Genomic DNA, 13,693 nt, shown 5'->3' with positions numbered 1-13,693 from the left:
GTCATCTAACAGTACCTTACGGCAGGAGAAGCTTTTCCCAAAATGTCGAGCTTTTTCTTCAACATGAATGTACAGCTGATAGTGTATAACTGACATGGTACATGAAAAAAAGATGCAAGTAGGTGAATCCAAGAGGCCTCGTGTTTCAGTATGGTTTGGTTCATGACTACATTTTAACTTAAGCTCGCTACCAAAGTTTCAATACATGCTCTTTTTCAAAAGGCTTCTGGGAGAATAACTTTCCATCAGGGATCATTATTACATATTAGTCAAACAACTGACAATAATCAAATGTAAATCAGCTACATTTGCTTTTTATCCCAAAGACCGCATACAATTATAATCCTTTTTGATGCTACTTTCAGTGATGCCTACTAAGACTGAATGCCAGTGTAATACATTTTCATCATCATGAAAAGGAGCTAAACCAAGTGAAGAAGCGTCCACTTTTAATGTATGTGACTCATTGTATCAGATCCAATGTGCATGTGTGTGAACTCCAAAACCATGATAGTTTCACTACATGTCCTTCCACCACGTAAAGCACCCCCCGCTTCTCTCTTCCTGTTACCCTCACACACACACACACACACTTTAGATATATCAGTCTAAATTTATAGGTCAATGTAAGAGCACAGGAAATGCATGAATGCAGACAAGCCCCTCTAAACATGAACCACAAGTGTTCCTTTGCTTCTCAAATGCATCTTTCACTTCCCAGCTCTTCACTGCATGAGTCTGTGTTAAGGGTAAGGGTAAGTGTAACTGTACGTCTTTTTAAATACATCAGTTTAATAGAAACAATTAATATCTTTGAATGTCGTGGGTCAAACTAACTGTTAGAACTGATTTCCTGTGTTTGACCTTATGTTTGTTTTTCTCATGCTTGTGCACAGGTTTTAGATGTACAGTGTATCTCTCTTACTCTACAAGTAATCACGTAAATAAATACAAGATTTCAGCCTGTTCTGACCTGCTGGTGTGTTTGTGTTAAGTGTATGCATGCATTCACATCTGATTATTTTGTGCCAGACATTCATGTTAATGCGCCTTGATGTGTATCTGCCCTCTCTGCGTTTGCTGTATTAGCGGGGGGCACAGTAAAGTCTGAGACAGAAGACAACTACAAGACTTATCTCTGTCACACAGCTTCTGGCCGAGCCGTCCGACTGCTGGTTTATCTGCTCCGACACACACCCTCTCACTGGGGAAGTGTCACTCCGCGCCCCCCTCCACCTCCTCATTCCTGCTGACTCCCTGCTCACACACTCCTCCTTCGCCTCCTCGCCTCACCCCTCTCTGGATGCCAGTAGCTTCAAGTCATGGAGCAGTCGACAGTCACACACCAGTAAGTGCTTTTTTTTTGTCCCTACCAGTACACAGTGTTGTCACCACTGAGCACAATGGAATTACAGCAAATGGCTCATTTATCTTATTTGGCTTTATTATGTCCTCTTAATCTTTCTTTAATTTAATGTCTCTTTGATAAATGATAATAAAATTAAACACAACAATTCCCTGCTTTTGTACTCCTTCTTACTGAATTCTAAACTTATTTTGATTTTGCCCTCACTGCAATTTGCTGTGATTAAAGTGTTGCTGAAGGCCCAAAACAGTTAAATGCAAGACTAAATGCTGTATCACACACGGTGCTGGGATAATATTAGTGTAATTGTGGTGGCGTGCTGCTAAAATTTCATAGAGGAGGCCAGCTGAGTACAAAACATGCTGATAGGGAAATTAATATTAGCTGAATGAATGAAATTAATTGAATTCCTGCTTACAGGAAATCAAAACAGAGAATAATTTGCTAATTTCAGACTATTTCTTTTAACATTAAGCCTACAGTTGAGTATCTGTGGCGTGTTAGTCTTAGCAGGCCATGGTGAATTTTTCAACCACCTTCTAAAGACAGATTCATTAAAAATCTAATTTCAGACCAGGACTGTCAGTCACCAAAGCCTCAGCGTCAGCGTTTCAAGAGGAGGAAGTCGGGGGCTTCACCACAGGAAGTGAAGATAACTGGAGGTCAAATGATGTCCCTGCAGCGACAGACCCAGTGCTCACACAGCCCGGCCTCGGCGTCACCACGACAACCATCACCACCATCACACAGACGGGAGGAGGCTGGAGTACTGGCCTGTTTGACGTCTGTGGAGACAAGACTACATGTAACATGAAAACACAGCCTGAAACTGTATTCTCATACACCAATCAGAACTTTATGACTCTTTTGTTATTTGATTAATGTTATGTTTTTTTACAAAATGGATTTTAGTGTTTGTTAGAACCAATAAATCATCATCCATTAGTTTAGTCTTGCAGCTGACAGGAAATTTTTTATAGGTTTTTGTCTGTCACAAGCAAACACACACTACTCACACACATTGTGCTGCCCTGTGCCTGTGCTTGCAGGTATTCTTGGGGCCTTGGTGCCGTGCTGTTTAGACCTGAGTTTAGCTCACCATTATGGTGAGTGTCTTTGCATGCCTCTGCTACCAGGATCCACTTTTGCCATACGAGTTGGGATCAGGGAGCGGTACAAGATACGGGTGAGTTTTTGTATTCACATGCAAAAACATACTTATGAATAGGAAGTGAAGGTTTGTGCTGCTTGTTAGAGCGTCCTTGTAAACACAAACATGTACCTTTCTCAATTTCTCAAGCAAGTTTCAAGACTCCACAGTAAATAGAAAACCAGGAAACCAGGAAAAAAACATACCTATTTGTTACTAAATGTCTTTTCATGTGCATCTACCTCATGGTTCTGGACGTGTTGCTGCTGCATTGTCGTGTCTGCATGTGTGCTTGTTCTATATGTGTTCGCATGTATGTGTGTGCCTGTCTGCATGTTAATCCACAGGGCAGTGTGTGTGAGGACTGGACCACAGTGTATTGCTGTTACCCTCTGGCTGTGTGTCAGATGATAAGAGAGATGAAGCGGAGGATGAAGACACAGACGTATCATGTGTCCACTGCCCTCGAAAGCTCCTGAAGAAACTGTAGACAGTAAATGAAGCCTGTCCTTTTACAATGCAAAAGAGACTGACGAGGGCCAACTGAGATTACTGGTATGAATCAATACTATAAGGTTTGAACTTGCTTTTAAATGCCCCTGAGGGTGCCTTGGAACATAAATCAAGCCTATCCTACAACACTCAAAGAAGACTGGAAAGGTCGAACTTTGATTAATAGCATAAACAGCAAAAAGAATCAGAGCTGTCTGAACCAGGGGTGCTTAAATCTGCTGTGGAGGTTGTTAGAGTCAAACTGAAACCTACCTTTAAATTGCTGTTGGATATGAATAAACTTGGTCACAATATGCTGCTTTTCAGGCAAGAAGTCAACTACATTTTGAGTTGGATGGAAAGCAGGTGGCGAGACGCACGCGTACTTGGTTTCAGAAGCTGTCACTGTCAGCGCTAAACATCTGGCACAACTCTCAGTCAGACACCAGAAGCTCAAAAGCCATCCAACTTGTATGTTATCATGTATGCAATTAATTCTATCTCAACCCAAAAAAGGCAATAGTCCAATACTGCTTTTTTATGCCTCTGCGCTGGCGATGGCTGTGGCCATGTTTTCAGGTTGTCCGCCCTTCCTATTCTCTTGTTAGATGGAATGTGATATCTTAGGAACACCTGGAGAGAATTTCTTCAAATTTGGCACAGTTGTCCACATAGCTCAAGTACTGTGTGATTTCACAGTTAGTCGGGCAATAAATAAAAAGGTCACTGTGACCTCACAATGACCTGGACAAACACGTTTTTGGCCATAACTCAAGAATTGATGCAGTAATTATGACAAAATTACACACAGATGTTTGATGGGATAAAACGATGAAGTGATGACATTTTTTACCCAAAAGGCCAAAGGTCAACTTCATTGTGCCATCATAACGTCCTGGAAAAACTGTGGTCATTATTCAACACCATAACTCAGGAACAGATGGGGAGATTGTGACCATATTTCACAGTTGGTTGGACACTGAATAGATGACACTTTTGACTCAAAGGTCAAAGGTCATTGTGACCTCAAAATACATTTTCAGCCATAATTTAAGAATGAATTGGGCAATTCCAGATTTCACACACATGTTGACTGCACAACACGAGGAGTAAACGATAACTAGCAAATACAGGCTTTCCTCCATCTCATCCATTCTGCCTTTAACTTTCTGCTTCATTCTGAATATTGATTGCAAACAATGTATTGGAGCGCGCCTAGCTAATTATGATGCTGTGAGTGAGTGAGTTTCATCTACATTTTGCGCAGCTATACTCTAAGAATCCATCTTTACGTAGTAATCAAGTACATGTGTACCTTTTAGCCAATACATCTATGATAAGCCTTCATTAGTCAGTTCAACAATGTATACTCACTGGAATCATACATATGTATCATCAATATACATATATTCTATGAGTCTGGACAGACATGGATGTAAACTGTAACTTGACTGGTTAGTGGAGGCATACAACCACAGGGTGGTAATTCCAGTTGTAATCTTAATCAGGATAAGGCTATAATCAAAGTCATTAAACCCAGTAAATAAAGGATAACATCATTGACTGATCTCTGTAAAATGTCAGACACCAACATCAGCCTCAGAAACTTCTGCTGCCACCCCAATATAATGGAGGTGAATGGAACTTTGTTTCTGCTGTGCAAAACAATGAAAACTTTGATTTGCAAAAACAATGTCCCTAGTGCTCTGGATGATATTCAATGAGCTCACTGACAACAGTTTATAGGGACAAATTCTTCAATAGAAAGTGGTACAAATTAAGTTAAAAAAGTGATTTGGGTAAACCGACCCTTTAATTTTGTCTCGCATGCCAAAGGTTACCAGACACATTATCATGTTCAGTCTCCCTCAGACATGAAGGGAAGATGAAGTGAGGAAACATAAAGCTTTCTAGACCTTGAGGAACAAATTGGGCAATGAGGACATAACTCAACATTAGGGACAATATCCACAAATCAGACTAATAAATCTAATTTTCAGCGTCACGTTTAAAACCAAATCCAAGTAAAGCCAGAGAAGAACAGAAAAGCTCAGGCAGTTCAGTTGGATCTAAGCAGTCATTTGGTTTCTTGAGTAAGCATCAGTGCTTTTGAGATTTGTCTTGTTTATTTCAGTGTGGGATGAAACAAGTGTGCGAGTCCATTCAGTATGCAGAACCACTTGACCACCTGATTACAGGCAAACAGGCCACAGTGTAGCTCCGATTTCAGTCAGCAGTTCAAGAACAGTCTGATGATAATAAAGCCTATTTCCATATTTCTGATATTCTTTTATCCTTCTGTTCCACGGTTCACCTCAGGCATTCAATCATATTATTAAACTGGTCCTGATTGCTGCGGTTCCCTGAACCCGAAATGCCAACCAGCAAGAACGGATATGGAAAATGTTATTCATACACAAAGCAGATGGGTCCTCAAAGGGCAAATGTGTAATTTGTTAACTCTTACGAATGTGGCCCCCCATCTTGCAGCTGCTTCAAATGAAATGGGGAAAGAGAGAAAATGGGTTTGGTGTGAAAAAGGAGAGAGATGTGGATAATAAAATCAGTCATATTTTACACACAGTACACGGCACATTTCAAGGAAATAATCTGCTGAATGAAAATAAATATTTTTAAATCATTGCAATTCTTCATATGTGTACATTTTCGACTGATTATTTTGTTGTTTGTTTTGAGTGTATCAGACAGTCCTCCTCCTTAACCAACTGTGTCACTGATGACGGTTATCAGTGAGGACAAATTATTTCAGATTATAGTCCTTGCACCATACAGTCAAACACAGTGTTATGCATGCCTACAAATGCTGCTGGCTTTCAAGAGAAAATCCCACTTTGCTTTGCATTATGGGGGATTTCACCTACCAGTTTGTGTCCCACTGCGGACATTTTAAAATCACACTCTACACAGAAGACCAGGAACGGCCCACATCTTGCTGCTGTGTACCCATGCACATCAAAGAAACATTGGCAAACAGACAAACATTTTGCAGTTCACAAAGTGCCAGCTGAAAAACATTTAAAAAATAATGTGTTCACAAAATACAGCATACTGGCACAGCATCTAACAATGCTAATCAGTAAAGCGACCCAGTATAAGCTATGTTAAAACAGTTGTTGTTTACAAGATTGTAAAGTTCTGTTGCTATATTTTCTGTCTCACTTTGTCTCTCACTTATGCGTTGAGGTAACAATACTTTTATGTAAGTTTCATGGCAGCTGTAATATAAGTTCCAGATGGCCGCTGTGGTAATAAGGTCAGGGATATCTGACTTCTGTTTGCATCAGGCTCCAGTGTTTCCTGCGCTGCCCTGGATGGATAAATCTTCCTGCAGCTCCACTGCTCTCTGCCTACAGCACTGGGGGTTGTTGGTGAGCAGAATCTGCCTCGAGCAGAGCTGCCTTCAGGCACTGTGGTAACATCTTTCTCGCCCGGTGCACTGACCAAATGTTATTGCTTCAGTATCAGTAGCTCTAAATTGGGTTGGTAAATTGGAAATCTATTTGCTTTCACTTATTTACATATGGAGCTGCTGTTCTTAACTGCTCCTTCCAAAGTACTTGCTGTCATTACAAAGGACATTTAACTACTTTCCAACAACTTTTCCAAGCCCCCATTGAAGTCAGTTTTTCCAGGCCTAAGCAATATGTAATGCATGATTAATGGCTAATGTCAAGGCAAGCGCCAAATTTCTAGTTTAAAGGGTCAAATTTCTCCTGATTTGGGGTGAACTGACCCTTCAATTATCTCACCTGTATGATTTACTTCTGTTTCAAGGAACAAAACTCAAAATATCAAAGGAATACTGTAACCTCCGCATGTGCTTTGTAATAAAAATATTCCCCAGACCCCAGGTGCAAACCATAAAAGTGACCATATACTTGTTGAAACTTGTCTTTCACATGACAAGTTTCATAAGAGACCTTGTGTTTTACATTTTTTTGACTCTTTTGCAAATAACAGCCTGCTAGAGTCTAACTCAGTGTCCAGGGACAGGTCAGATTAGATGGCCTACATTGTTCCCGTTGTTGTGAAGATGCTGTTCTGTACAACTCACTGATAATGATGGACTCATTACCTTGCAGTCCCATTGTGTATAAGAACTGACTTTTCTTGTGCTCTGGGCTCACTCGCTCAGCTCATTCACTTGACTGTGAATGACTGTGTTAGAAAGAAAAAGCCATTTCTTGCATTTACACCTTGTACATTTACTGTATCAGCACCCACTAACACAGCCTGGCCTTACGTCATCTCTACCACATACACCTCCACGCCTGAACCATTAGGGGGCAGTGTTGCCCCAGATCTGGACCCCCTGCTGTCTGTTTTCTATTCCCACAGCTGCTCAGTGGGGTGAAAGCAGTCTTAAGTGCTGATCTGAGGTCAGGGTTGGGATTTCCACAGCAGAGGTAGAGGTCAAGATCTGGAACAGTGAAGTCAGCAGTCGGACAGGGACCATAAAACGGCTCTGCTGATGGTCTTTCCTGCTGTTTCAGCACGAAGATGACTATCCCCACAGATGCATCAGGTGTAGAGCACAGGCTGTTATTGACAACAGCACCTCAGGGAGGCGTGTTTGTGTGTGTGGGTGGGTGTGGAAATGTGTGTGATATATGCAACTGTATCTAGAAAGGCTCTTCCCGTGATTGTGCTCATTGAGAACTGTTACTGGTACAAAGAAACCACCAGTAAACTATAAAATACAAAACACAGCACTGAGAAAAATAGATCATTCCCTCTCAAGTTGCACACATGACTGAATAACAAAGAGCTAAAGGTGGAGTGTTTGTGCTTTCCCAAACTACACACTGACATTTCTGAAATGTATTCTTATGCATTTCGCTCCTCTCCTCCTTCCCCTCTCCATCTCTCCATTCAACAGATACGTCATCTCTACCTCCTGCCTCCTCTCGATTGTCTTTTTCATTCCTTCCTTCCCTCAACCCCCCCCCCTTTCCCCTCAATAATCTCATCTCTTCTCCTCCTTTCGCCTTTCCTTCGTTGCGCTCTTTTATTTATTTCTCTTCTTCTTCTTCTCTTCCTGACTCACACTGGTGTGTGTTTGTGAAAAAAAGGGAGGAAAGAGAGAGGTGTGGAGAGACCTGCTAAGCTGGAGCAGTCGTTCCCCTGGTGATACTTCTATCCAGGACAACAAGCACCACCTGGGGTTTACATAACACACACACACACATACTTCCTCACACTCTCTCTTCATACCACTTTTTCTCTGATAGTCTTTTGTTTCATCCTTGCCCTTCCTATGTCTCTCTCTGTTTTTCATTCTGTCTCTCTCTCTCACACACACACCATCATCATGGAAGGAGTGGGGCATTCGGCTGCTGGTTAGCCTGCAGCTAAAAGCCTTGGCAGTTTGTACAGCAGTGTGGGTGCTCCGCTACTGAGTGGAGTTGTCTTGTTTTGGGTTGTGTGTGTGATGATGGAATTTGTTGGCACCGCTCCGCTCCTCAGACTACGCAGGTGGTTTTAAAGATTTTTTACCAACGACGACAGGAGGAGAATTTCATTGTAGAAATGATTTGACTTCAAAAACACAGGGATGATAATACGAGAGATTTGTCTGCTTTTGTAGTACTATATTCCTCCGCTATATAAAATTATCCTTAAATTCCTTAGATGACAAGAAAAGGGTGGATCATGTTTTCACACTATAAGCTGTGTGTCCTTTGAAGTCATTAAACAGTGGCAGTTGCCAGAACTAGAAAACATGGCAGATGCCGCCTTTTTTTCCTCCAGCATTGATTGAAATAAACAAATATGGGCTATGTTTATAATTTGGTCATGGATCACACTGAATTATTTGGTTGTATTTTAGAAAAAATAATGTTTTGAAACCATTAAACCAGTTGATGATTAATTCAGTAACAACAATATGTTACTCACATCAATATTTGCAAATTAGAACTGGTCAAATTTGTTAGATTTGGACAAATTATCCAGACAAAATGGATTTGTACACCATAACTACATTTTAAAACAGTTTATATATGTCTGATTCCGCAGAGCTCTGATTCAATGGCGTCGGGCATCGTCCGAATGACAGTACTCTAGCCTAACTAACTCTGGCCACCCCGTGCCACCTTTAGACATACCCCTGCTAAGGAGAAACACCAAATGGATAAAGAATTTAACTTCAAAGTTAAATTTCAATTAGAGGTACGTGTCAACTTCAAAGGAGGTCTGATGTGACCACATTTATAAGTGAGCTGAAGCAATATGAGGCAAGAAACAGGTCAAAAGAGGTCAAATAGGTTTCTCGCAGAAAAAAAAGAGAGTGCAGTCTCAAAAACCATGGAACAAGTGCCACAGTCAGAAAAACAAAACCAAACACATTTACAAAGTCAGGACATGCAAATCGCAAATAATCCACAAGGATAAAAAATATGATCATCATTCCTAAGACCTCAAAAGCACAATGACAAAATTTCTCAGTGTCTCTAACTGGTGCTCGAGGAAATTAGAAAAATATTAAAACAAAATGGAGTGTGGCAAGACAATCCATGGCCTCTGAGCACAAATGTGAGTATTAAAAGCCTTTATAAAAAAAAAACACTGACTTGTATTTTTCAGGGTGTTCAAACAGAAATTCCTCTCTGTTGAATGTCAAGAATGTCACTCATTCTTGTCTGAATGCCCCACAGACGGCAAATGCTAAATCAGGTATTTTCTTGATTTATTCTTTCCCTCCTGCATAGGTGTAATTTCTTTGAACTCCTGTGGAGTTCCAATATAGAAACACAAATGCTCACAGTACCACTGGCTTTTGAATCTTCTTCTTGCAAGAACATGCATGTTTTGATGTGAGTGTGGATTATGAAATGATGGGTCCTTGGGCAGGAACGCCTAAAATGCCTCCTTCTACTGCAACTGTGTGATCAACTTTTTGACTTCTCCCTGCAGACTTAGAGGACCCATATTGCATGATGTCAGTATGGAGCACTAGTCCTAAACGTCCAACAGAAAACCTGAGGGGATAAACATTCCCTTTGAAGGTGTCATGATGGCTTCTTTCTTGTGACAACTTCAAAGTGAATGTTTAGGTCATTCCCTCAGTTTGCCAGAAGGACTTTTTGCCATTTCACTGCGCAATGCGAAATCTCAGTAACAGTCTTATCACACAGAGACTCTTGCTCATAGGGGCCCCTTGACCCCAAGGGCCTCAGCTTTGTGACTGGTAGGCCTGTTCAGACATGCATGTAATTGCCACGAGGGACAATGTATGAAAGAGAGAAATTTGACCAGAAATGATCATCCATCAACACAGGTTAAGTTGTTTGTTAGTTGTTTGGTTGTTAAGAAGTCTTATGACATGTGGGAAGAAATTGTTGGTCATCCTGGTTGTCCTTGCTCGGATGGATCGGAACCTTTTCCCAGATGGTAACAGTTCAAACAAGTGGTGGGCGAAGTGGGAAGAGTCTTTGATGACCCGCTGTATGGCTGCCTGCTCTGCCTTTGTGCAGCTGCTGAACCACACCGACACACAGTATGTCAGCACACTCTCAATGGCACAACGGTAGAAATGTATCATCAGCTTCTGTGGCAGGTTCTCTCTCCTCAGCTTCCTCAGGTAGTAGAGGCGCAGTTGGGCTTTGCTGATGACGGAGGCTGTGTTGGTGTCCCAGGATAGATGTTCTGTCACTGTCAGGCCCAGAAACTTGAAGGTGGAGACCCGCTGCACCTCCTCACCATTGATGTAGAGCGGTGGGTGATCGTGCTGTCTTGTCCTGCGGAAGTGCACAATAACCTCCTTGGTCTTCTTGATGTTGAGGCTCAGGTTGTGGTCGGCACACCAGGCTGCCAAATTCTGTACCTCCCTCCCGTATGCAGACTCGTCGTTGCTAGTGATTAGTCCCAGCACTGTGGTGTCGTCTGCAAATTTCGGCATGTAATTAGATGGATGGGAGGGGGAACAGTCGTGTGTGTAGAGCGTGTAGAGCAGTGGACTGAGCACACATCCTTGTGGGGCCCCCGTGCTGATGGTCAGAGATGATGATTGGTGTTTCCCCAGCCTGACAGACTGTGTGCGGTTTATTAAGAAGTCCAGTACCCAGTTGCAAAGTGAGGTGTTGAGGTTTAAGTCCTGCAGGTTTGTGATGGGTTTGCCTGGCAGGATCATAGTCCAAGTGCTCCAGTGCTCCAGTGCAGAGTGCAGCACCATGGCTATGGCGTCCTTGGTCGACCTGTTCTCCCTGTAGGCAAGACAGAAAGTGGACTGATGAGATGCAGGTTCGGGGTGAGCACCAAGACATTGTATTACTCAAACAACACTCGCATAGTTCATTAGTTCAGAATTTGTCCAGGCCGAGAAAAAAAAGTTTGCTGAACTAGCTGTTGTCCTGAGGTCTCTGTCTGTCTTTGGGTCACTTGCTTCACTAAAACTAATAGGGGTGATCCTGGATAACTGGTATCATGACGTTAACACTGGGGTTTTCAACTGCGAGTGGAAGAGGCGAACTGTTATCAGCTACAAGCCACATAATCAGAACCATGAGTGAAGTATTGAGATGAGATAAAACAGTAAAGGTGATATTAAACAGAGTGAAATGTAAACAATATAATCACATAACTAGAACATAATAAGAAGCTTTAGAAAAACTAAACTGTGTTGGTCCCCCTCCAATGTCTGAGTGAAGATTTCGCCCTTGCGTTCAGAAACCCATGAGTAATGTGGTCTGATGAGTCATCTATTTCCCACTGGACACATTTACATCTTCAGCACACTGTCTGCCAGCTGTCATGTATCTGATTGTTCTGCATAATGACTAAAGAGCTTCAAACCATTTTAGAAAGCTAGGTAGATGTTTGCATACTCCAAGCTAGTAATATCCCCACACACACTACTAAACAATTGGTTAAAGAGTATAGTTTTTTAAACATATAGTGATGTCGGGTGTCTTTCATGGCTCCCCAGTCACCACATGTAAACATAATTTCTATTTAAAATCTGTGAACTAGATTTCTTCCTCCTTCATTCCTCAAAGACCCTATTTTTTTTTGCCCTATGAAGACGGTCCAATATCCCCCACACAGATTTGTTTGATATAAATCCAAGTGGACTGAAGTTGTCCAGGAGGCAAACGCCTTTTGTGCATCATATATATATGCTAAGCTAATTGCTTCCTGGCTCCATCTCCATTTTTAATGCACAGACATGAGAATTGTACTCTCGGAAAGAAAGACAAAAAGTGTACGTCTTGTTTTGGTTTTTTTTTTTTTTAACTACTTGTTGATCATCCTAATTCCATATTCCATCTACATTCTAAATCATTTATGATATAACCTACAAACCTATATAGGCTTTTACAGTATAATTATAAGCTTTAAACTTTACATATTTCTAATTCTTCATAATTATGCAGTGCAATGCAACTGTTAAGATAAGATGGCAGCAAATAACAACAAAACAAAAAGAGTTGTGAAACCTTTTGTTGCCATCAAGTTGAAGTTGATGTAAAAGAATGCTGCTGCAATATTTGCTTTTCCACATTTGCATAGGAAACAGAACCCAGACCCTCCCCACAAAAAAAAAATAATATATATATAACTCAAAATAAATTATTGCACCACATAACACAGGGCAGAGTGGAAGAAACTGTCAGTGTAGACAAGACGTAATGTTGTCCCAGGGGATCTACTGCTCATTATCCACTCTATTTACTGCTGGCTGATGTGACATAGGAGGGTAGATGGCATGCAGCTCTGACGGAATGATGCTTCACTTAAGCTCTGGGGCTTGTACCCTGTAATGTAAGTCACAGTGCATTGACTTGAATAAATAAAGGTTAAAAAAAACCTCTGTCAGTCAACATGTAGGCCAGGACCTACGCTATGGAAAGTGGCATCTCATTGGGCAAGCAAGTCAGCATAGTGTCGATGGGAGTGACTGTTTCTACAGGGTATTATAGGATTTCATAGGAATTCAGGCTGTGTGGTTAATTTATCAAACCCAAAATTCCTGAGACCCTCATGAGTTTTACATGTCATTGACTTCCCTGATAAAAACAGTAATAATCTATATTAAGAATTATTTTATGCCTGGCTTCATGCCTGCCTACCTGTCAATCTCACTCTCTGCTTATTTATGCTATACTACGTATTTATGTGTCTTTGGTTTTGGATGGGAAACAAACATGCTAATATTGAGTCCACATTATCCGTTAGTTACATCATGATATAGTCTTAGTAAATATTTCTGTTTTCTTTTCTGATAAATCTCTTGAGACTCAAATACGTGCATCCGCTATGCTGTCGCCCAGCATCATCTTTTGGGCCGAGGAAACTCCTGCTGGCCATTTTCAATCTGTCAGTCCTGTCACATTAGTTTTCCTGTACTGTACATCTTCCATATGTCTTTCCATACAGATGAACCAAATATCATGTGACCTATAAGTGTGTATACTGTATGTGTGTGTGTGGTTGCCTCATAGCTGACATGTCATGAAGGGTTGTTACAGGCTGGCATGTGTTGCATAATGCTTTTATCTCTACGACACACGCGCTTCCACAGTCCTGCCATTGATGTAGGTGTTCTTTCATCTGGCACCTCAAAAGTGTGTATGTGAGTTTGTGTGTGTGTGTGATTACTATGTGTCAAAAGGCTGCAGTGCCTCAGTAAGTGTTGAAAAATGTGTAGGTGTACATTGCGAAGG

The 13,693-nt window shown here is 41.3% G+C and overlaps 1 protein-coding gene across 1 annotated transcript; it reads left to right on the top strand.

Annotated features, from left to right (window-relative positions):
* Positions 1-1,225: 1,225 nt before the first annotated feature.
* On the top strand, positions 1,226-3,295 carry plac8l1 (PLAC8 like 1). Its single transcript, XM_070917986.1, has 4 exons — positions 1,226-1,348; positions 1,939-2,171; positions 2,416-2,552; positions 2,864-3,295. Exons 1-4 carry the CDS (start codon positions 1,323-1,325, stop codon positions 2,993-2,995), a joined length of 528 nt encoding a protein of 175 aa, XP_070774087.1. The 5' UTR covers positions 1,226-1,322; the 3' UTR covers positions 2,996-3,295.
* The last annotated feature ends 10,398 nt before the right edge of the window (positions 3,296-13,693 follow it).

Source organism: Enoplosus armatus, chromosome 13 (assembly GCF_043641665.1).
Source record: "Enoplosus armatus isolate fEnoArm2 chromosome 13, fEnoArm2.hap1, whole genome shotgun sequence".
Taxonomy (NCBI): Eukaryota; Metazoa; Chordata; class Actinopteri; order Centrarchiformes; family Enoplosidae; genus Enoplosus; species Enoplosus armatus.
Note: the sequence above shows the minus strand (reverse complement) of the source record. Positions and strands in the feature narration are given on the sequence as shown.